This window comes from Salmo salar, chromosome ssa04, assembly GCF_905237065.1.
Source record: "Salmo salar chromosome ssa04, Ssal_v3.1, whole genome shotgun sequence".
Lineage (NCBI taxonomy): Eukaryota > Metazoa > Chordata > Actinopteri > Salmoniformes > Salmonidae > Salmo > Salmo salar.
Window position 1 is genome coordinate 4,309,307 of NC_059445.1, and position 23,599 is coordinate 4,332,905.

General features: G+C 41.0%; 1 protein-coding gene across 1 annotated transcript; it reads right to left on the reverse strand.

Moving 5' to 3' along the window:
- Nucleotides 1-2: 2 nt before the first annotated feature.
- Nucleotides 3-19,374, reverse strand: LOC106597133 (stonustoxin subunit alpha; the record flags this gene model as incomplete). The annotated part of the gene is made up of 11 exons (XM_045717603.1): nt 19,286-19,374; nt 18,489-18,627; nt 16,347-16,442; nt 14,374-14,469; nt 7,678-7,767; nt 5,629-5,718; nt 4,822-5,407; nt 3,361-3,477; nt 1,937-2,003; nt 1,579-1,671; nt 3-1,300 (listed from the first exon to the last, which is right to left on the reverse strand). Coding segments are annotated over exons 2-11 (2,547 nt in total), but the record flags the coding sequence as incomplete, so codon positions are not given.
- Between the last annotated feature and the right edge of the window lie 4,225 nt (nt 19,375-23,599).

Here is a 23,599-nt window from a genome sequence, read left to right on the forward strand (position 1 = left end):
TCACGGTTCTCTTGTACATAGTGTTTCTCCTGCTGTCCAGTGAGATCAGATTGGTTCACGATGTTCTCTTGTACATAGTGTGTCTCCTGCTGTCCAGTGAGATCAGATTGGTTCATTGTGTTCTCTGGTACAGAGTGTTTGTGCTGCTCCATGGTGGAGAGGAATGGATCTTCATCCTCCAGGGAGGTCAGAGTGAAACACAGTATCCTGTCCTTTAAGGATCTGAGGACACCGTCCAGCTCTTCCTGTGATTTCATTATGGGGATGTTTCTTGTTTTACAGACATTCAGAGCCTTCACCTCCGCTGCCTTGTTGTTTAGCCACAGTTGTACGGACTGAGGACAGAACGGAGACTGGTCATGGTTCTGGAGAATGTCTCTCAGTCGGTTTTCATCCACCCCTTCACTCTCTCTCATGGTCTTTACTGCCATGGACAGCTCTCTCTTAAACTCTGACCAGTACTTCTGCAGAAGCTCTGATAATCTAGACAGTTTATACGTCAGATCAGGAAACCATTTCATCACACAACTATTGGTGGAGTCTGTCATTATCTCCTGGCATCTCATGGTGGCCTGCCTCAGATGGTCCAGCACACACTCTGCCTTGGTGAACAATAGGAGCATGATTTCAACTGAATGTCCCAGATTCTTCAGAGGATAGAGCCATGCGTACAGAGGCACTGCTTTCTCTCCTTGCTGTCCAAGGTGCTTCGGGAGAGTTTCATAGACTTGCAGAGCTCTGTCACACGTCATGGAGCCATTGATATGGTCTACATCACTGTAGAGAGTACACTGATACAACAAACTGTTTGGTTTTTCATCGTCACTCAAGCCGGAAAAGATCTGATCTGCACTGAAGGTGGGCATCATCCTCTTCACAACATTGTGCATATCCGCCTCTCCTGCACCACTGTGTTGTCCGCTGATCTGTTTGCTGTCAAAGATAAAGAATGCTTGAGCTCCATAGAGGACAGCCATGACCACATGAGTTGCCTTTCGTTGTGTTCTGTCTGTCTCCTCCTGAAGCACCCTGTGACTGAGCATGTCCAGTCTGGTAGTGGTTCTGTACTGTAGAGTGACCCGGTCCTGCAGTGTGGACTGAACAGGATGGTTCAGGTATCCAGCAGCACCACCAACCTCCACCAGTCCAGACAGGACACTGGCTCTGAGAGGAGTGGTCACATCCAGAGCCCTGAATCTGTCCTGAAGGGAGTCTCCTTCAATACACTTCACCTCTGTGAGAGGCCGCGGTAGAGACTGACGCATGAAGGCTATTGTACTGTTATCCCAAAGACTGACATCTAAGGAGATAAAACAATATTACATTCACTGCAGGACTTCACAATATATCATAATACATATTTCACAATATGAACTATTCACAAGACAAACTATAAAGTCCAGCACTCAACAAAATGGATACCATTGCTAGCCCAGCGCTGACTCAGTCCATGCTTTTAAACATTAGATAAAACAGTTGTCTTTAAACTATGCACTCTACACACATATGGTACATGAGCTAAACAATAACTACATCCTCAATACTTTGAAGTCTTTAAACTGGAAAAGCATACGGTACCTGAACAAAATGAGTCACTGCGGCAGTCATACAACATCCCAAGATCTAAGGGACGACCGAGGGCAGCCACCACAACACTGTCTGATGTCCAGTCTGACAATCACAGAAAACACATGATAACATGTTGTGGTACAGGTCTAAAGGACGACCGAGGGCAGCCACCACAACACTGTCTGATGTCCAGTCTGACAATCACAGAAAACACATGATAACATGTTGTGGTACAGGTCTAAAGGACGACCGAGGGCAGCCACCACAACACTGTCTGCTGTCCAGTCTGACAATCACAGAAAACACATGATAACATGTTGTGGTACAGGTCTAAAGGTAGTCATTCAGCAGCAGTAATGTAACTCACCTTCAGTCAGGCCTCTGCAGAAATGCTTGGCAGGATTGTTCAGCTCAATGGTAGTGTTCTTGACGTTCTGAGGAACACGTCATCACTTGAAGTTACTCAATAAAGGATAGTGGGAGATGACACTTTTCTGTATTTTATTGAACTGATATTAAAATGATAAGAACAGACGGAAATAGTTGAGAGTTGACAGGAAAGTTAAGAGGAAAGTGTATCAAAGTAGCGGTGCTACCAGTTACAACAGGCACAAAAATAGTTATGTTGAGATGATATAAATAGTTATTATTTTAATCTGTTAAGGTAGCTACCAGTACTATATGTCTAGAAGGTAAAGTATTGTTAAGGTAGCTGCCAGTACGGTATGTCTAGAAGGTAAAGTATTGTTAAGGTAGTTACCAGTACTGTCTAGAAGGTAAAGTATTGTTTAAGGTAATTACCAGTACTGTCTAGAAGGTAAAGTATTGTTAAGGTAGCTACCAGTATTATATGTCTAGAAGGTAAAGTTGTCACGTCCTGACCATAGTAAGATGTTATTTTCTATGGTAGAGTACGTCAGGGCGTGACAAGGGGTGTGTTTTGTTCTATGTTTTCCATATCTATGTTTAGTTCTAGTTTTCTATGTCTATGTTGTTGTTTTTTGGGGTGATCTCCAATTGGAGGCAGCTGGTCCTCGTTGTCTCTAATTGGAGGTCATATTTAAGTAGGGGTTTTTCTTCCTGGGTTTTGTGGGTTATTATATTTTGAGTAGTGTTTGTTTCTCTCTGCGTCATGGTTTATTGTTTTGTCAATTCAGTTATTTATGTATTGCAAAGTTTCACGGATTGAATAAAATGTGGAACTACAACCACGCTGCACTTTGGTCTGCTCCTTTCGACAACCATGACAAACGTGTACGTATATCGGCCTTCCCTGTGGCTCAGTTGGTAGAGCATGGTGTTTGCAACGCCAGCATGGTGTGTGCAACGCCAGGGTTGTGGGTTCGATTCCCACGGGGGGCCAGTACAAAAAAAATATGCATGAAATGAAATGTATGCATTCACTACTGTAAGTCGCTCTGGATAAGAGCGTCTCTAAATGACTAAAAATGTAATGTAAATGTAAAATGTATTGTTAAGGTAGCTACCAGTACTATATGTCTAGAAGGTAAAGTATTGTTAAGGTAACTACCAGTACTGTCTGTCTAGAAGGTAAAGTATTGTTAAGGTAGCTACCAGTACTGTATGTCCAGAAGGTAAAGTATTGTTAAGGTAGCTACCAGTACTGTATGTCTAGAAGGTAAAGTATAGTTAAGGTAGCTACCAGTACTGTATGTCTAGAAGGTAAAGTATAGTTAAGGTAGCTACCAGTACTGTATGTCTAGAAGGTAAAGTATAGTTAAGGTAGCTACCAGTACTGTATGTCTAGAAGGTAAAGTATCTAAATGGTACCTGCTCAGAGTTGTCAGCAGGAAGCTCCTCTGTATTATGTTGTAGAATCGTGATCTCTCTCTGGAGTCTAGCTTCCAGCCTGGAGGCAATCTGTTCCTCCTGAGTTTTGGTGGTTTCCTTGATAGACAATTACAGCCAACATTAATATAATATATTATATTAAACTAAAACTTACTGAAAGACAGGAAAGGCACATTCAACTTGAGCTTGTTAAAATTGAATAAAATAAAATGCAAAATAAAACTGAAACATGTCACTTTTTAACCCACTGCCTCACTATGTTTAATATACTGTCCAATGTCCTGGTGGCAAGAAGAAACTATACACACCAACCTCTTCACTATCTAACACACACTGGTCCAGACTATAGACACACCCACCTCTTCACTATCTACCACACACTGGTCCAGACTACAGACACACCCACCTCTACACTATCTAACACACACTGGTCCAGACTATAGACACACCCACCTCTACACTATCTAACACACACTGGTCCAGACTACAGACACACCCACCTCTTCACTATCTAACACACACTGGTCCAGACTATAGACACACCCACCTCTACACTATCTAACACACACTGGTCCAGACTATAGACACACCCACCTCTTCACTATCTACCACACACTGGTCCAGACTACAGACACACCCACCTCTACACTATCTAACACACACTGGTCCAGACTATAGACACACCCACCTCTTCACTATCTACCACACACTGGTCCAGACTACAGACACACCCACCTCTACACTATCTAACACACACTGGTCCAGACTATAGACACACCCACCTCTACACTATCTAACACACACTGGTCCAGACTACAGACACACCCACCTCTACAGTATCTAACACACACTGGTCCAGACTATAGACACACCCACCTCTTCACTATCTAACACACACTGGTCCAGACTATAGACACACCCACCTCTTCAGTATCTAACACACACTGGTCCAGACTATAGACACACCCACCTCTTCACTATCTAACACACACTGGTCCAGACTATAGACACACCCACCTCTTCACTATCTAACACACACTGGTCCAGACTATAGACACACCCACCTCTTCACTATCTAACACACACTGGTCCAGACTATAGACACACCCACCTCTTCACTATCTACCACACACTGGTCCAGACTACAGACACACCCACCTCTTCACTATCTACCACACACTGGTCCAGACTATAGACACACCCACCTCTTCACTATCTACCACACACTGGTCCAGACTACAGACACACCCACCTCTTCACTATCTACCACACACTGGTCCAGAATATAGACACACCCACCTCTTCACTATCTACCACACACTGGTCCAGACTATAGACACACCCACCTCTTCAGTATCTACCACACACTAGTCCAGACTACAGACACACCCACCTCTTCACTATCTACCACACACTGGTCCAGACTATAGACACACCCACCTCTTCAGTATCTCTCTCATTCTTTATGACATCATGGTTTCTGTGGTCCTGCAAGGCACACACCAGACAAACAGAAACCTGGTCTGTCTTACAGAAGACCTCCAGAGCTCTGTGGTGCAGCTGGCACAGTTTCTGCTCCAGGTTTCCAGTCACCTCCACCAGGGTGTGTCTCTGCAGAGCTGCTACGGTGTAGTGATGTCTGACATGGCTCTCACAGTAGGAGGCAGTGCAGGTCAGACAGGACTTCACAGCTTTGAGCTGTTTCTCAGTGCAGAGATCACAGGCCACATCTCCAGGTCCAGCGTAGCAGTACTTGGGAAGAGCAGGGACCTTGAACCCTGCCTGGTGGAGTTTCTCAATCACCTTCTCCAAGGCTGAGTTAGTGAGGAGGTCAGGACGTGTTCTGAATCTCTTGCTGCACTGGGGGCAGTCGTACTCTCCTGTCTGGTCAGGCTGGTTCCAGTAGGTCTCAATGCACTGTCTGCAGTAACTGTGTCCACATGGGATGGAGACTGGCTCTTTGAGAACCTCTGTACACACTGAACATCTGAAGTGGTCCTCTGTCAGTAGACTGGCTGTCAGCTCACTGTACACAATGTGGTAGAGAAATGTGGTTGCTGTTTTAAAGACTATTATACAGGATCGAACCAACTAGATTTACAGGAATGTGGTTGCTGTTTTAAAGACTATTATACAGGAGCTAACCTACAAGATTTACAGGAATATAGAAGCTGTTTTAAAGACTCACTATTATACAGGGGCTAACCTACAAGATTTACAGGAATGTGGAAGCTAATTTTCACTTACCGGTCATCTTTTCCAAACATAATGGGCCTGTCCATGGACCAATCACTCTTCATGGACAGACACGGTGACCACACCCTCTCCTGATTACAACTGTGGAAAGATCAAGGAGGGTTTTGTCATTGTGTGAATATGCAGGATATAATACCTATCCATCTTTCATGTTGACTGTTTGTATATTTCTAAATGGACAGAAACATAAATATTTGCATATTTCTAAATGGAAAGAAACACAAATAAAACTCAGCAAAAAAAGAAACGTCCCTTTTTCAGGACCCTGTCTTTCAAAGATAATTCGTAAAAATCCAAATAACTTCACAGATCTTCACTGTAAAGGGTTTTAACACTGTTTCCCATGCTTGTTCAATGAACCATAAACAATTAATGAACATACACATGTGGAACGGTCGTTAAGACACTAACAGCTTACAGACGGCAGGCAATTAAGGTCACAGTTATGAAAACTTAGGACACTAAAGAGGCCTTTCTACTGACTCTGAACAACACCAAAATAAATATGCCCAGGGTCCCTGCTCATCTGCATGAACGTGCCTTAGGCATGCTGCAAGGAGGCATGAGGACTGCAGATGTGGCCAGGGCAATAAATTGCAATGTCCGTACTGTGAGACCCCTAAGACAGCGCTACAGGGAGACAGGACAGACAGCTGATCATCCTCGCAGTGGCAGACCACGTGTAACAACACCTGCACAGGATCGGTACATCCGAAAATCACACCTGCAGGACAGATACAGGATGGCAACAACAACAACTGCCCGAGTTACACCAGGAACACACAATCCCTCCATCAGTGCTCAGACTGTCCGCAATAGGCTGAGAGAGGCTGGACTGAGGGCTTGTAGGCCTGTTGTAAGGCAGGTCCTCACCAGACATCACTGGCAACAACGTCGCCTACGGGCACAAACCCACCATCGCTGTACCAGACAGGACCTGCAAAAAGTGCTCTTCACTGACGAGTCGCAGTTTTGTCTCACCAGGGGTGATGGTCGGATTCGCGTTTATCGTCTAAGGAATGAGCTTTACACCGAGGCCTGTACTCTGGAGCGGGATGGATTTGAAGGTGGAGGTGTCATGATCTTGGGCGGTGTGTCACAGCATCGTCGGACTGAGCTTGGTGTCATTGCAGGCAATCTCAATGCTGTGCGTTACAGGGAAGACATCCTCCTCCCTCATGTGGTACCCTTCCTGCAGGCTCATCCTGACATGACCCTCCAACATGACAATGTCATCAGCCATACTGCTCGTTCCGTGTGTGATTTCCTGCAAGACAGTAATGTCAGTGTTCTGCAATGGCCAGCGAAGAGCCCGGATCTCAATCCCATTGAGCACATCTGGGACCTGTTGGATCAGAGGGTGAGGGCTAGGTCCATTCCCTCCAGAATTGTCCAGGAACTTGCAGGTGACTTGGTGGAAGAGTGGGGTAACATCTCACAGCAAGAACTGGCAAATCTGGTGCAGTCCATGAGGAGGAGATGTACTGCGGTACTTAATGCAGCTGGTGGCCACACCAGATACTGACTGTTACTTTTGATTTTGACCCCCCCCACCCCCCTTTGTTCAGGGACACACTATTCCATTTCTGTTAGTCACATGTCTGTGGAACTTGTTCAATTTATGTCTCAGTTGTTGAATCTTGTTATGTTCATACAACTACTTACACATGTTAATATTGCTGAAAATAAACACAGTTGACAGTGAGAGGATGTTTTTTTTGCTGAGTTTATGTTGATATTTTTAAATGGACAGAAACATAAATATTTGTATATTTATAGAAGGTAAAGTATTGTTAACGTAGCTACCAGTACTGTCTGTCTAGAAGGTAAAGTATTTTTAAGGTAGCTACCAGTACTGTCTGTCTAGAAGGTAAAGTATTGTTAAGGTAGCTACCAGTACTGTATCCCGAGAAGGATTTTGTTTATGAATGATAAATGTTGTTCTTTCTTTCATTTTGAACCCCAATTACTTATTCATCATTGTTTGTAGAACACTAATCTTCTATCGGCTGTTATTTCTATGTCAGGTTCTTCACTTACCTGGCACCTTTTCCAAACATAATGGGCCTGTCCATGGACCAATCACTCTTCATGGACAGACACGGTGACCCCACCCTCTCCTGTTTACCACTGTGGAAAGATCAAGGAGGGTTTTGTCATTGTGTGAATATGCAGGATATAATACCTATCCATCTTTCATGTTGACTGTTTGTATATTTCTAAATGGACAGAAACACAAATATTTGGATATTTCTATATGATCGATCCATAAATAATACAGAATACAGAACTACTTGCGCTTTTGAGAATGATTTCACATGATGCCTAAATACTTATAACCACTAGGCTGATAAATAAACCAATTTTTCCTTGGATTATTGAATTACTTACATCATGTGACTTCAAGTTATCCATTTGGAGAGCAACATCGCAATGTTAAAAAATATGTCTAATTTGGGCAATTGAAGGAATCTAGGGCTTATGCTAATATACCTTTCAAACATTGTACGCAAAATTAATCGGTAAGTGGCTTGATGCCTACTGTGCCCAAGCTATTTGGTGTTGTTAAACGGGAGTGATGTATAACGGTAATATTGTCAAAATTCTGCTTTTAACAACCATCAGAATTGGTTAAAAAAAGGTTATTCATGGAAACATATTAGACAATAATTAAGAGTAGGCAAAGTTATCGTGTCAGGAGAAAATTATATCAAACATTTGATGTCCAGTCACATTCATTGTGGTTGTCTAAAGTGTGCTGTAGAGTTCACAGTTGGCGATGCCTCATCCTGATTGGTTATTCCTCATCATTTGCAACAATGTCAATAAGTGTCATCACCATCTTTCCTTTGCAGTACCTCAAACTGTTGTGATTATCAGCTGAGATAAACTTATATTAGTTAATTTTACTCCTGGCTCAGAGCTTGTCTGAGCAGTGTCTTAACATCATCCTAAAACCTAGTTATTTTTAGTCTTAAAACAGGTTTTAACATGATTCCTGACAGGATCTAAATTTTTAAAGGGAGAATCTGTAGTTCAAACAACAAGAAAGCTGACACAGTTTTTGGACGAACAATTTAGGGATGGGGTTGAAGAAATATGGACTGGACTGACCATCCATGACATCAAAATGAAAGTTAACCATATTATGAAGCTACACAATGTTTGTTGACGATTCAGTTGTTAACAAACATTGGAGTAAAACAAGCTTATATTTTGGTTTCTGATGGAGTACGACAGTTGAACTGAGCTCATGAAGCATTTACAAGCTATTCCAGTCCACATCACTAGTAACATAGTCCTATTCCAGTCCACATCACTAGTAATATAGTCCTATTCCAGTCCACATCACTAGTAATATAGTCCTATTCCAGTCCACATCACTAGTAATATAGTCCTATTCCTGTCCACATCACTAGTAATATAGTCCTATTCCAGTCCACATCACTAGTAATATAGTCCTATTCCAGTCCACACCACGAGCAATATAGTCCTATTCCAGTCCACACCACAAGCAATATAGTCCTATTCCAGTCCACACCACGAGCAATATAGTCCTATTCCAGTCCACATCACTAGTAATATAATCCTATTCCAGTCCACATCACTAGTAACATAGTCCTATTCCAGTCCACATCACTAGTAATATAGTCCTGTTCCAGTCCACATCACTAGTAACATAGTCCTATTCCAGTCCACATCACTAGTAATATAGTCCTATTCCAGTCCACATCACTAGTAATATAGTCCTATTCCAGTCCACATCACTAGTAATATAGTCCTATTCCTGTCCACATCACTAGTAATATAGGTCTATTCCAGTCCACATCACAAGTAATATAGTCCTATTCCAGTCCACATCACTAGTAATATAGTCCTATTCCAGTCCACACCACTAGCAATATAGTCCTATTCCAGTCCACATCACGAGTAACATAGTCCTATTCCAGTCCACATCACTAGTAATATAGTCCTATTCCAGTCCACATCACTAGTAATATAGTCCTATTCCAGTCCACATCACTAGTAATATAGTCCTATTCCAGTCCACATCACTAGTAATATAGTCCTATTCCAGTCCACACCACTAGTAATATAGTCCTATTCCAGTCCACACCACTAGTAATATAGTCCTATTCCAGTCCACATCACTAGTAATATAGTCCTATTCCAGTCCACATCACTAGTAATATAGTCCTATTCCAGTCCACATCACTAGTAATATAGTCCTATTCCAGTCCACATCACTAGTAATATAGTCCTATTCCAGTCCACATCACTAGTAATATAGTCCTATTCCAGTCCACATCACTAGTAATATAGGTCTATTCCAGTCCACATCACTAGTAATATAGTCCTATTCCAGTCAACATCACTAGTAATATAGTCCTATTCCAGTCCACATCACTAGTAATATAGTCATATTCAAGTCAACATCACTAGTAATATAGTCCTATTCCAGTCCACATCACTAGTAATATAGTCCTATTCCAGTCCACATCACTAGTAATATAGTCCTATTCCAGTCCACATCACTAGTAATATAGTCCTATTCCAGTCCACATCACTAGTAATATAGTCCTATTCCAGTCCACATCACTAGTAATATAGTCCTATTCCAGTCCACATCACTAGTAATATAGTCCTATTCCAGTCCACATCACTAGTAATATAGTCCTATTCCAGTCCACATCACTAGTAATATAGTCCTATTCCAGTCCACATCACTAGCAATATAGTCCTATTCCAGTCCACATCACTAGTAATATAGTCCTATTCCAGTCCACATCACTAGTAATATAGTCCTATTCCAGTCCACATCACTAGTAATATAGTCCTATTCCAGTCCACATCACTAGTAATATAGTCCTATTCCAGTCCACATCACTAGTAATATAGTCCTATTCCAGTCCACATCACTAGTAATATAGTCCTATTCCAGTCCACATCACTAGTAATATAGTCCTATTCCAGTCCACATCACTAGTAATATAGTCCTATTCCAGTCCACATCACTAGTAATATAGTCCTATTCCAGTCCACATCACTAGTAATATAGTCCTATTCCAGTCCACATCACTAGTAATATAGGTCTATTCCAGTCCACATCACTAGTAATATAGTCCTATTCCAGTCCACACCACGAGCAATATAGTCCTATTCCAGTCCACACCACGAGCAATATAGTCCTATTCCAGTCCACATCACGAGCAATATAGTCCTATTCCAGTCCACACCACGAGCAATATAGTCCTATTCCAGTCCACATCACTAGTAATATAGTCCTATTCCAGTCCACATCACTAGTAATATAGTCCTATTCCAGTCCACATCACTAGTAATATAGTCCTATTCCAGTCCACATCACTAGTAATATAGTCCTATTCCAGTCCACATCACTAGTAATATAGTCCTATTCCAGTCCACATCACTAGTAATATAGTCCTATTCCAGTCCACATCACTAGTAATATAGTCCTATTCCAGTCCACATCACTAGTAATATAGGTCTATTCCAGTCCACATCACTAGTAATATAGTCCTATTCCAGTCAATATCACTAGTAATATAGTCCTATTCCAGTCCACATCACTTGTAATATCAAATTCAAATCAAATCAAATATAGTCCTATTCCAGTCCACATCACTAGTAATATAGTCCTATTCCATTCCACATCACTAGTAATATAGTCCTATTCCAGTCCACATCACTAGTAGTATAGTCCTATTCCAGTTCACATCATGTCACGTCCTGGCCAGTATATAAGGTTAATTGTTTTGTAGTTTGGTCAGGGCGTGGCAGGGGGTATTTGTTTTATGTGGTTCGGGGTGGTGTGTTTGTGTAAAGGGTGTTTGATTTAGTATTTCCGGGTTTTGGTTTATGTTTAGTTAATTCTATGGTTAGTCTAGTGTGTGTGTTTCTATGTTTGGTTGATTGGGGTTGGGACTCTCAGTTGAAGGCAGGTGTTGTCTATCTGCCTTTGATTGAGAGTCCCATATATTAGGGTGTGTTTGTATGTGTTATTGGTGGGTGATTGTTCTGTGTTGAGCCTATGCTAGCCAGACTGTTTGTAGTTGTTCGTTCGTTCTTTTTGTTTTGTGATTTTGTACGTTCATTTTTTGAAGTTAATAAATTCTCAAGATGAGCATACACGTACCTGCTGCGTATTGGTCCTCCTTCACCGACGACAACCGTGACACATCACTAGTAGTATAGTCCTATTCCAGTCCACACCACGAGTAATATAGTCCTATTCCAGTCCACAATACTAGTAATATAGTCCTATTCCAGTCCACATCACTAGCAATATAGTCCTATTCCAGTCCACATCACTAGTAATATAGTCCTATTCCAGTCCACATCACTAGTAATATAGTCCTATTCCAGTCCACATCACTAGTAGTATAGTCCTATTCCAGTCCACATCACTAGTAGTATAGTCCTATTCCAGTCCACATCACTAGTAATATAGTCCTATTCCAGTCCACATCACTAGTAATATAGTCCTATTCCAGTCCACATCACTAGTAATATAGTCCTATTCCAGTCCACATCACTAGTAATATAGTCCTATTCCAGTCCACATCACTAGTAGTATAGTCCTATTCCAGTCCACATCACTAGTAGTATAGTCCTATTCCAGTCCACATCACTAGTAGTATAGGTCTATTCCAGTCCACATCACTAGTAATATAGTCCTATTCCAGTCAATATCACTAGTAATATAGTCCTATTCCAGTCCACATCACTAGTAATATAGTCCTATTCCAGTCCACATCACTAGTAATATAGTCCTATTCCAGTCCACATCACTAGTAATATAGTCCTATTCCAGTCCACATCACTAGTAATATAGTCCTATTCCAGTCCACATCACTAGTAATATAGTCCTATTCCAGTCCACATCACTAGTAATATAGTCCTATTCAAGTTCACATCACTAGTAATATAGTCCTATTCCAGTCCACATCACTAGTAATATAGTCCTATTCCAGTCCACAATACTAGTAATATAGTCCTATTCCAGTCCACATCACTAGCAATATAGTCCTATTCCAGTCCACATCACTAGTAATATAGTCCTATTCCATTCCACATCACTAGTAATATAGTCCTATTCCAGTCCACATCACTACTAGCAATATAGTCCTATTCCAGTCCACATCACTAGTAATATAGTCCTATTCCAGTCCACATCACTAGTAATATAGTCCTATTCCAGTCCACATCACTAGTAATATAGTCCTATTCCAGTCCACATCACTAGTAATATAGTCCTATTCCAGTCCACATCACTAGTAATATAGTCCTATTCCAGTCCACATCACTAGTAATATAGGTCTATTCCAGTCCACATCACTAGTAATATAGTCCTATTCCAGTCAATATCACTAGTAATATAGTCCTATTCCAGTCCACATCACTAGTAATATAGTCCTATTCCAGTCCACATCACTAGTAATATAGTCCTATTCCAGTCCACATCACTAGTAATATAGTCCTATTCCAGTCCACATCACTAGTAATATAGTCCTATGTCCACATCACTAGTAGTATAGTCCTATTCCAGTCCACATCACTAGTAGTATAGTCCTATTCCAGTCCACATCACTAGTAATATAGTCCTATTCCAGTCCACAACACTAGTAATATAGTCCTATTCCAGTCCACATCACTAGTAATATAGTCCTATTCCAGTCCACATCACTAGTAATATAGTCCTATTCCAGTCCACATCACTAGTAGTATAGTCCTATTCCAGTCCACATCACTAGTAATATAGTCCTATTCCAGTCCACATCACTAGTAATATAGTCCTATTCCAGTCCACATCACTAGTAATATAGTCCTATTCCAGTCCACATCACTAGTAATATAGTCCTATTCCAGTCCACATCACTAGTAATATAGTCCTATTCCAGTCCACATCACTAGTAATATAGGTCTATTCCAGTCCACATCACTAGTAATATAGTCCTATTCCAGTCCACATCACTAGTAATATAGTCCTATTCCAGTCCACATCACTAGTAATATAGTCCTATTCCAGTCAATATCACTAGTAATATAGTCCTATTCCAGTCAATATCACTAGTAATATAGTCCTATTCCAGTCCACATTACTATTAATATAGTCCTATTCCAGTCCACATCACTAGTAATATAGTCCTATTCCAGTCCACATCACTAGTAATATAGTCCTATTCCAGTCCACATCACTAGTAATATAGTTCTATTCCAGTCCACATCACTAGTAATATAGTCCTATTCCAGTCCACATCACTAGTAATATAGGCCTATTCCAGTCCACATCACTAGTAATATAGGTCTATTCCAGTCCACATCACTAGTAATATAGTCCTATTCCAGTCCACATCACTAGTAATATAGTCCTATTCCAGTCCACATCACTAGTAATATAGTCCTATTCCAGTCCACATCACTAGTAAAATAGTCCTATTCCAGTCCACATCACTAGTAATATAGGTCTATTCCAGTCCACATCACTAGTAATATAGGTCTATTCCAGTCCACATCACTAGTAATATAGTCCTATTCCAGTCCACATCACTAGTAATATAGGCCTATTTGTTTAACATGTTTTGTTACTACATGATTCCACGTGTTATTTTATGTTCATATCTTCACTATTATTCTACAATGTAGAAATTAATACAAAATAAAGAAAAACCCTTGAATGAGTAGGTGTGTCCAAACTTTTGACTGGTACTGTACCTGAGATCACCATTTGTAAATCCGATTGGTCGATACATGGAATGGTCACTTCTCAAGGAGAGTTGGCTTGGAGCAGGAGATGCTGCTCCCAAAAGCCTTTCAGACACAGAGAATAGTGTTCAGGTCAATATTAAAATCATTCCAGTAAATTACATTACACAGTATAACCAGTAGGACATAGGTCTGTAGACTAACTAATAACAGTTAGAGATTATATGTCTGCAGACCAACTAATAACAGTTAGAGAGATGATGGAACAATGTGGCTAAATCATGATGTGGTTTCAAGTTATTTTAACCCTTAATGACCTAACATGAGCTATTCCAAACTGAATTAAATGACAGTAGTGTCTATATTTTTGCAACTTCTGCACAAAACCGATTTGGGGAAGCAGGAGAGGTCTTCAGCTCCTTATCCTTTTTGACAGTGTTGATTTAGCATATGGGCTCATTAGCCGACTTCAAAAAGTAAAATATGACTATTCCAGTCACTATCACTAGTAATATAGTCCTATTCCAGTCCATATCACTAGTAATATAGTCCTATTCCAGTCCACATCACTAGTAATATAGTCCTATTCCAGTCCACATCACTAGTAATATAGTCCTATTCCAGTCCACATCACTAGTAATATAGTTCTATTCCAGTCCACATCACTAGTAATATAGTCCTATTCCAGTCCACATCACTAGTAATATAGTCCTATTGCAGTCCACATCACTAGTAATATAGTCCTATTGCAGTCCACATCACTAGTAATATAGTCCTATTGCAGTCCACATCACTAGTAATATAGTCCTATTGCAGTCCACATCACTAGTAATATAGTCCTATTCCAGTCCACATCACTAGTAATATAGTCCTATTCCAGTCCACATCACTAGTAATATAGTCCTATTCCAGTCCACATCACTAGTAATATAGTCCTATTCCAGTCCACATCACTAGTAATATAGGTCTATTCCAGTCCACATCACTAGTAATATAGTCCTATTCCAGTCCACATCACTAGTAATATAGTTCTATTGCAGTCCACATCACTAGTAATATAGTCCTATTCCAGTCCACATCACTAGTAATATAGTCCTATTCCATTCCACATCACTAGTAATATAGTCCTATTCCAGTCCACATCACTAGTAGTATAGTCCTATTCCAGTCCACATCACTAGTAGTATAGTCCTATTCCAGTCCACATCACTAGTAATATAGTCCTATTCCAGTCCACATCACTAGTAATATAGTCCTATTCCAGTCCACATCACTAGTAATATAGTCCTATTCCAGTCCACATCACTAGTAATATAGTCCTATTCCAGTCCACATCACTAGTAATATAGTCCTATTCCAGTCCACATCACTAGCAATATAGTCCTATTCCAGTCCACATCACTAGTAATATAGTCCTATTCCAGTCCACATCACTAGTAATATAGTCCTATTCCAGTCCACATCACTAGTAATATAGTCCTATTCCAGTCCACATCACTAGTAATATAGTCCTATTCCAGTCCACATCACTAGTAATATAGTCCTATTCCAGTCCATATCACTAGTAATATAGTCCTATTCCAGTCCACATCACTAGTAATATAGGTCTATTCCAGTCCACATCACTAGTAATATAGTCCTATTCCAGTCCACATCACTAGTAATATAGTCCTATTCCAGTCCACATCACTAGTAATATAGGTCTATTCCAGTCCACATCACTAGTAATATAGGTCTATTCCAGTCCACATCACTAGTAATATAGTCCTATTCCAGTCCACATCACTAGTAATATAGTCCTATTCCAGTCCACATCACTAGTAATATAGGCCTATTTGTTTAACATGTTTTGTTACTACATGATTCCACGTGTTATTTTATGTTCATATCTTCACTATTATTCTACAATGTAGAAATTAACACAAAATAAAGAAAAATCCTTGAATGAGTAGGTGTGTCCAAACTTTTGACTGGTACTGTACCTGAGATCACCATTTGTAAATCCGATTGGTCGATACATGGAATGGTCACTTCTCAAGGAGAGTTGGCTTGGAGCAGGAGATGCTGCTCCTAAAAGCCTTTCAGACACAGAGAATAGTATTCAGGTAAATATTAAAATCATTCCAGTAAATTACATTACACAGTATAACCAGTAGGACATAGGTCTGTAGACTAACTAATAACAGTTAGAGATGATATGTCTGCAGACCAACTAATAACAGTTAGAGAGATGATGGAACAATGTGGCTAAATCATGATGTGGTTTCAAGTTATTTTAACCCTTAATGACCTAACATGAGCTATTCCAAACTGAATTAAATGACAGTAGTGTCTATATTTTTGCAACTTCTGCACAAAACCGATTTGGGGAAGCAGGAGAGGTCTTCAGCTCCTTATCCTTTTTGACAGTGTTGATTTAGCATATGGGCTCATTAGCCTACTTCAAAAAGTAATATATGACTATTCCAGTCCCTATCACTAGTAATATAGTCCTATTCCAGTCCACATCACTAGTAATATAGTCCTATCCCAGTCCACATCACTAGTAATATAGTCCTATTCCAGTCCATATCACTAGCAATATAGTCCTATTCCAGTCCACATCACTAGTAATATAGTCCTATTCCAGTCCATATCCCTAGCAATATAGTCCTATTCCAGTCCACATCACTAGTAATATAGGTCTATTCCAGTCCACATCACTAGTAATATAGGTCTATTCCAGTCCACATCACTAGTAATATATGACTATTCCAGTCCATATCACTAGTAATATAGTCCTATTCCAGTCCATATCACTAGTAATATAGTCCTATTCCAGTCCATATCACTAGTAATATAGTCCTATTCCAGTCCATATCCCTAGCAATATAGTCCTATTCCAGTCCATATCACTAGTAATATAGTCCTATTCCAGTCCATATCACTAGTAATATAGTCCTATTACAGGCCTAGCTAGCAAACCTATACTTGAATCCCCTTAAAATTGTCAAAGACTCCAGCCACCCTAGTCATAGACTGTTCTCTCTACTACCACACGGCAAGCGGTACCGGAGCGCCAAGTCTGGGTCCAAGAGGCTTTTAAACAGCTTCTACCCCCAAGCCATAAGACTGCTGAAGAGCTAATCAAAATGGCTACGCAGACTATCTGCACCCCCCACACTGCTGCTACTCTCTGTTATTATCTGCATGTACATAATTACCTCAATTACCTCGACACCAGTGCCCCAACACTACTACAACCCATTAACCAGGTAGATATATACCTACTACCAACCTGTCTGGTAGTATATTGACCCTACTACAACCCATAAACCAGGTAGATATATACTGTACCTACTACCAACCTGTCTGGCAGTATATTGACCCTTCTACAACCCATAAACCAGGTAGATATATACCTACTACCAACCTGTCTGGCAGTATATTGACCCTTCTACAACCCATAAACCAGGTAGACATATACATACAAATTAGCTTTTCTGAACAAAATAAGTTGACAAAATTTATGAAAAGTGTTGCGACAGTTGAGCCAATTTTCTAGTCTGAACTCATCCACTCAGGGGCTGAGCTCGCTGTGCATCAACGCCACTGAAAAGGGGTGTATTCAGTAGTGCACACAGTACCAACAGAAAAACGTTTTGCAAAGAAAACAAGAGTTTCTATTGGTCGAATACAGGTAGGTCCCTCTCGTTAGCTCGTGTGTAGATGTATTTCACTTATACTTCCATGTATATAAAAAAAACGTTTTGGACCGCAGTAAGCATGTGAAATAGCGTCGACTCTTGGCTACTGGTGGCATTTCTATAGGCAACGTTTGGCTACTGAACGGGACAGTGTTGCAGTAATCACCAGCAGGTGTGCTACAACGGTACCTGCCAGGGGTGTATGAATTAGAACACACCGTAGAAAAACGTTTTGCAACAAACGACAGTTTCCCAATGGACATATTCATGTAAATCCCTTCCCGTTTGCTTGTTTGGTTCCTAATGAATACACCCAGCTGTGTCACACCTCGAGCTGTTTTATAATTATTGGAACAGCTGCACTTGAAATGGACACATTTCACAGACATTATGAAATAAACTAACAATACAGATAAGCCTAATGTCAGAGTAATTTACCTGTCTTCCTCCATATTTTCTTCACTCTCCCCAGGCCGTCAGGAGATTTCCATCGGTTCCTCAGAAATGACGGCGGATGAAAGTCCAAGGCAGTTTACTGTTGCTCAACATATTTCACAGAAAGACATAGATTGTTCTCCTATTGTGGAAAAACAGAAGTCAGCGATTTAAATAAAATAATATAAAATAGTAGGAATCCTACGATGTTGTTGACGTTCAGATATGGCCTCCTAAATGTAGAAAACATGGAATCGATAGGATACATGACTAAAGGATACTAAAGGCCTAACATTACATGATTTCACACACTAAGGGGCAGTTAATAAATAACAAAACTAATTTGTTCTCTGTAATTGCCAGTATATTAGGCTTTTATTGTATGCAAACCATTGCCTAAATATGTGGCCTATAGCTGTGTTTATTTCTAAAACCATGCGTTGGCTTCCCATCCGCAGATTAGATAGTAACCTAAACTCGGCTACAGTGGTTTACTGAAATGTAGACTAGTTAAATGCCTACAGCTTTTGTGGGTTACAAGCTATATTTAATGTTATAACTTTAAGAATATGACAGCCTTTATACAACTTTACATTAATTATCTTGATTCAATATAGTCCGCAGCCCATGGCCTCGCTCAGACTTTTGTTTCCAACGTTACGTCGTTATAACATGTCCATAGAAATAAACCTGCACTGAGTTCTGTCGAAATTATTATACTCATGTAAACCAATTTGTCTCTAGACCTGTAATAAACCACGATATTTGTTATCTTAAATTAAAACAAAAATGTTAGCTACCTTCATGATCCAGTTGTCTACAAATGGCGGCCTCATAGGTGCTTTTTACTTTAACTTTCAATATGTATTAGGTAACTCACAGGTTGCGGTCCAAACAGGTAAAAGACGCACCCTTTTCTTCTTCTTCTTTGGTATAATGGCGTTCGCAACAATGATATGTGCATTCCGCCACCAACTGTACAGGTCGATAAGAAGGATCCAAAAAGGAAAACAATGTGGTGTAAAAAAAAATAATATATATATATATATACACTGCTCAAAAAAATTAAGGGAACACTAAAATAACACATCCTAGATCTGAATGAATGAAATAATCTTATTAAATACTTTTTTCTTTACATAGTTGAATGTGCTGACAACAAAATCACACAAAAATAATCAATGGAAATCCAATTTATCAACTCATGGAGGTCTGGATTTGGAGTCACACTCAAAATTAAAGTGGAAAACCACACTACAGGCGGATCCAACTTTGATGTAATGTTCTTAAAACAAGTCAAAATGAGGCTCAGTAGTGTTTGTGGCCTCCACGTGCCTGTATGACCTCCCTACAATGCCTGGGCATGCTCCTGATGAGGTGGCAGATGGTCTCCTGAGGGATCTCCTCCCAGACCTGGACTAAAGCATCCGCCAACTCCTGGACAGTCTGTGGTGCAACGTGGCGTTGGTGGATGGAGCGAGACATGATGTCCCAGATGTGCTCAATTGGATTCAGGTCTGGGGAACGGGCGGGCCAGTCCATAGCATCAATGCCTTCCTCTTGCAGGAACTGCTGACACACTCCAGCCACATGAGGTCTAGCATTGTCTTGCATTAGGAGGAACCCAGGGCCAACCACACCAGCATATGGTCTCACAAGGGGTCTGAGGATCTCATCTCGGTACCTAATGGCAGTCAGGCTACCTCTGGCGAGTACATGGAGGGCTGTGCGGCCCCCCCAAAGAAATGCCACCCCACACCATGACTGACCCACCGCCAAACCGGTCATGCTGGAGGATGTTGCAGGCAGCAGAACGTTTTCCACGGCGTCTCCAGACTGTCAGGTCTGTCACATGTGCTCAGTGTGAACCTGCTTTCATCTGTGAAGAGCACAGGGAGCCAGTGGCGAATTTGCCAATCTTGGTGTTCTCTGGCAAATGCCAAACGTCCTGCACGGTGTTGGGCTGTAAGCACAACCCCCACCTGTGGACGTCGGGCCCTCATACCACCCTCATGGAGTCTGTTTCTGACCGTTTGAGCAGACACATGCACATTTGTGGCCTGCTGGAGGTCATTTTGCAGGGCTCTCCCAGTGCTGCTCCTGCTCCTCCTTGCACAAAGGCGGAGGTAGCGGTCCTGCTGCTGGGTTGTTGCCCTCCTACGGCCTCCTCCACGTCTCCTGATGTACTGGCCTGTCTCCTGGTAGCGCCTCCATGCTCTGGACACTACGCTAACAGACACAGCAAACCTTCGTGCCACAGCTCGCATTGATGTGCCATCTTGGATGAGCTGCACTACCTGAGCCACTTGTGTGGGTTGTAGACTCCGTCTCATTCTACCACTAGAGTGAAAGCACCGCCAGCATTCAAAAGTGACCAAAACATCAGCCAGGAAGCATAGGAACTGAGAAGTTGTCTGTGGTTACCACCTGCAGAACCACTCCTTTATTGGGGGTGTCTTGCTAATTGCCTATAATTTCCACATGTTGTCTATTCCATTTGCACAACAGCATGTGAAATTTATTGGTAATCAGTGTTGCTTCCTAAGTGGACAGTTTGATTTCACAGAAGTGTGATTGACTTGGAGTTACATTGTGTTGTTTAAGTGTTCCCTTTATTTTTTTGAGCAGTATATATACAAACTATCAGTAACGAAATGTTAATTAAACTAAATCAGCCTGTTTTTCTGTTTTAATCAGGTCCCTAAACAGGCTCAGAAGGATCCTGTGATGGAGGGACATTTCCAGGAGACAGTAGTCCTTGCAGTGCTTCTTGGAGGCCCAAAAACTTCTCGGCTTCTTCGACTTATTGGACACTTGGTGCAGTACAACTAATAACTGTGGCTAGAAGCACAAGCATTTCCCTACACCTGCATTAACATCCGCTAACCATGTGTATGTGACCAATAACATTTGATTTGATTTATAAATGCTACAAAATCCACCTTCTTCACAGTAAGTGTATCCAGATCACTTGATTGGTGTATAACATTTTCAACTGGTTGCAGTGCATCCACCACAATGTCTTCCTCAGAACTGTGGCCTCTTCCATGCTCTTCACCACCTCCACATAGGAGATTTGCTGTACATCCCTGATCCTTGACACCTCAACCTCTTTCCCCCTAACAGGTCACTCAGGGAATTTGGAAAATATGACCCCCACCACAGTTGCAACATTTTACATTCAGACTCTTCAATAACATAATCCTTCCATCTGCAAACACTTGACACGTGGCAAAACTTTTTACAAATCTTGAATTGCATCAGAGGGTGGGGGAGAGAAGGGGGAGGAGGGTGGGGGAAAGGGGACATGAATAGGGGGCCTTGTCTTCATCTCTCTCGCTACCTCTCTAGCCCTTCCGCTCTGACAGCATTTCTTCTTTATATCCCAACTTTAGAACATGAATAATACAGATCCACATAGCTCCTTTTCCGCCGTTCTCCATACGGGTCAATCAACGTGCATGAACTACTCCTGTAATGTTTAGCCTAAGATATTGATTATCAATGTCCAACCGGACACCAGAAATAACACATTCTACCAGTGCCCTGCTCTGAAAAATCAAAGCTGTTCACTTCATGCATTGAACCTATCATGACATATGATGAGTTGCAGGGCAATGGGTGAGGGAAGAAAAATGTAATTCATTTCATTTTTTGTATTTATTATTATCAACAAATCAATTGAAAAAGTATATGGGGGAATACAAGTATATATAAAGAATATATAAAGGACAGTTGGGGGTACAATATCACATTCAGTCTTGGGGAGCAACGGATTACATGTAATCTGTTACATGTAAGGGATGACAACAAAAAACGGTAACTGTAATCCATTACGTTACCAGCTTAAATAATGTAATCAGATGTACAGAAAAACTAGATGATTATTTTGAGGATTAATTTAAAATTCAGAAAGGAAGTTTGCGAGAAAAAAAAAATGTTTGACATTCAAATCAGCATTGAAAAAAGGCGCAAGTGTAACGTTCGTCGCCTGGTGACGAGGAAGCGGACCAAAACGCAGCTGGGAGCGAACACATGTTTATTCAACACACTGGAATTAAACATGTACACAAAAATCAAGAAAAATGCAGATACGTTACGTGCTCAAACAAAGAGACAACACCCCACAAACAGCGTGGGGAAAACAGCAACTTAAATGTGATCCCAATCAGAGACAATTAGCGACAGCTGTCTCTGATTGGGAATCGACAGAACCCAACATAGAAATAACCCACCTAGAGCCTACACAAGGCTAAAACGTAAACCAAACACAAACCAATGAAAAATACCTAACATGACACACCCTGACCCAATATACCCGAGTTCACCTGGTCAGGGCGTGACAGCAAGATTAACTTTGTTAAGAGTGAGTCTGACCACAAGTCAGAGACCACTATGATGACACATCAAATGTGTTTGATGGATCGCGGGAAAAGAGCAGGAATAGGCTTTTTTAGGCTACAGTCCAAACTATGTCTTCCAATGGTGCGACTGCTGTCGGCATCCAAAGATTATCCAACTTGAATAAACGCTTGGAGGTAAGGATGACAGCAGTGCTGTAGTCCACGGCGATACGGATATCACTTATTATTGATATCTACATAGCACATTGATGTGAATCACACTGCTGCTCTCTCATTTAGCTATTTGTGCCTTACGGATTGTGGTTGTTGCTGTTCACAAATCTAAATGTGTATTTGAACCCAATAATGGTTGAATTTGGTATTGGTATTTTATTAGCATCCCCATTAGCTGTTGCAAAAGCAGCAGCTACTCTTCCTGGGGTTCCACACAAAACATGACATAATACAGAACATCATTAGACAAGAACAGCTCAAGGACAGAACTACATACATTTTTAAAAAGGCACAGGTAGCCTACATATCAATACACACAAACTATCTAGGTCTAATAGGGGAGAGGTGTTGTGCCGTGAGGTGTTGCTTTATCTGTTTTTTTAAACCAGGTTTGCTGTTTATTTGAGCAATATGAGATGGAACGGAGTTCCATGCAATAATGGCTGTGTATAATACTGTACACTCTTGAATTTGTTCTGGATTTGGGGACTGTGAAAAGACCCCTGCTGGCATGTCTGGTGGGATAAATGTGTGTGT